Consider the following 2,082-nt stretch of genomic DNA (forward strand, 5'->3'; position numbering starts at 1 on the left):
CTATGTTGAAAAGACAACCACATTTTAAAGATGGTTAAAAGATAAAAGCAACAAGTCACATCTTAAGCTAGCTAGCTAATGTTAGCAAAAACACTAGCTAACTAGCTAGCTAATCTACATCTATTGTTAGCCATGTAGTTAGCTGTCTAGTGTTTTAATCTGTGTATGACCGTTCTCAATGTTAAAGCATTTGCCACTGAAACAGAACACCTGACTTCCTTATCAATGGAGATTCTTTAGTCATCACATCTTAAATTAGCAAATGTTAGCAACATGCTAGTGAATTATCTGGCTATGTCACTTTTATCTTTTAATCATCTTCAAAATGTAGTCGTCTTTTCAACATAGATTAGCCTAGCACATAGCATATCAAAGTACAGGAAAGGAGGACGTTGACTAGGCTCTGACCGAGGCTTGCTCAACTGTCATTGGAGCACCCAGCAAAAAGGGGCGGGACTTAGGAAGGGTCAGTTAGGAAGTGCTCATTCTCAAGATAAAACATTTAAAATGACAGCAATGTATTGATTGTGCAAAAATACTTTTAAATGCAAGCTGAGAAAACTGATTATTTATGCAAAGATAACATGTAACTGCTCTACAAGTTTCACCAGTTTATCGCTGTAATCCAACAATTGGTTTATCCATCTCTAGTGAAACTTTTCTCCTTAATGTTTTATATGGATCTATGGGCACATTCAAGTCCTTACCTCTCCAAAGTAGGAGACCAGTGGTGAAATCTCACATTGTGCTGGAGGATTGTTCCCTGCTGATACACTGGGGGAAAAACACACACTTTTATTTTTCCACTCTATGTTAATACAACACTCAGTAGTCCATATGCAAATTGAAAGAGTTATTGATAGCTATGATCATCTCTCCTCTCCATAGAGGGAATTTCATACAAAAAAGTAGGGGCACAAGAAAATATCATATTGCAATATTTTGTTTTGTGATATTGTATCGAATCTCAAAAACACTAATTGATTTTTGTGTTAAGAGCCCCAACTGCTAGTTAATAGTGTTGTGAACATAAACCAACTTAAAAGACTGATGACTGAAAAGAAAGATTCGCACAGAACAAAGACTGTGGATGTCTCACAGTGTTGTCTCATTAGGAAGGATCTCTTCAGGGCCAGTGTGAGCAGGAAGAATCATTACAGAACACAATAACCACTGTTAAATGTCAATGCTACCACAGTGCAAGGCTACCACATATATTGTATTCGTTGTATATTTTTATTTTTACACTACACCTCCTACAGAATTGGAAATTTAATGGGGAATCCTACACATATATAAAAAGTTATTTTACAGTGAGATCTGCTTTTTTGACTCTTGAAGTTAAAGGCAAAGTGTGTACAATTTTTATGTGATAAACTGAAAGTAAGGAATTAGATCAGGAGGTGGAATACATGGAGGAAATGAACAAGTCTTTAATCACGCTCTTTTGGAAATGTAATTTAAGTTCTATCCAAACACATACCTACTCCTACAGTTTAACAAAAGTATTATTGAACATTTTTCCCAAATGATGTGTAGATTTTTAGGCATTCTTTTATCTCCACTGGCTTGAAAAATAGTGCATATACAGGGAAGCATGCCCTCGGACCCTACTTGGTTAAGCCTTTAATGTTTACAACGCCTAGCCACGTCTCTAATGCTGCCCCTTCATATTATTATCTTTGGAAATGAGGCACATATAGAAAATTTTGTGTTCAATGATTATTACCAAAATGTGTCAGTGATACCTCATTTATAACTATAATTAATTGATCAATAATGGAAAATAGCTCAACTTTTTATTTTATTTAAAAAAAGAATTATTATTGTACATATGTTTGGTGCTGGAGATATTAATAGCTGCCGTAAGCGGAGAAGCGGTATGTACTGACTGGCGCGGCGTCCTTTCGCGAGGTAAGAGCAGGGCAGCACCAAAGCCAACGATCTCTCTGTCCATCCCATGGGTCGATCCCGGTAAAATGAGTGTAGCTGCGTTGCTACAGCAGGTGTGCACGCGCGGCTTTTACTCAGAGTGACCGTGGCAGCCCTTTAAATTGAGCAAGCCAAGAGATGAGGGCAGCT

General features: G+C 37.3%; 1 protein-coding gene across 1 annotated transcript in view; it reads right to left on the reverse strand.

The window, feature by feature from the left end:
- The window catches only part of uap1l1 (UDP-N-acetylglucosamine pyrophosphorylase 1, like 1), a gene marked incomplete in the record, with an annotated part of 9,198 nt that overhangs the window by 537 nt on the left and 6,579 nt on the right, over nucleotides 1–2,082 (reverse strand). The window contains 1 exon segment of the mRNA XM_035667774.1: nucleotides 708–774. Coding sequence (XP_035523667.1) covers nucleotides 708–774 — 67 coding nt within the window.

The sequence above is a fragment of the Morone saxatilis genome, unplaced genomic scaffold, assembly GCF_004916995.1.
Source record: "Morone saxatilis isolate NCDOM2014 unplaced genomic scaffold, NCSU_SB_2.0 Contig21, whole genome shotgun sequence".
Classification (NCBI taxonomy): Eukaryota; Metazoa; Chordata; class Actinopteri; family Moronidae; genus Morone; species Morone saxatilis.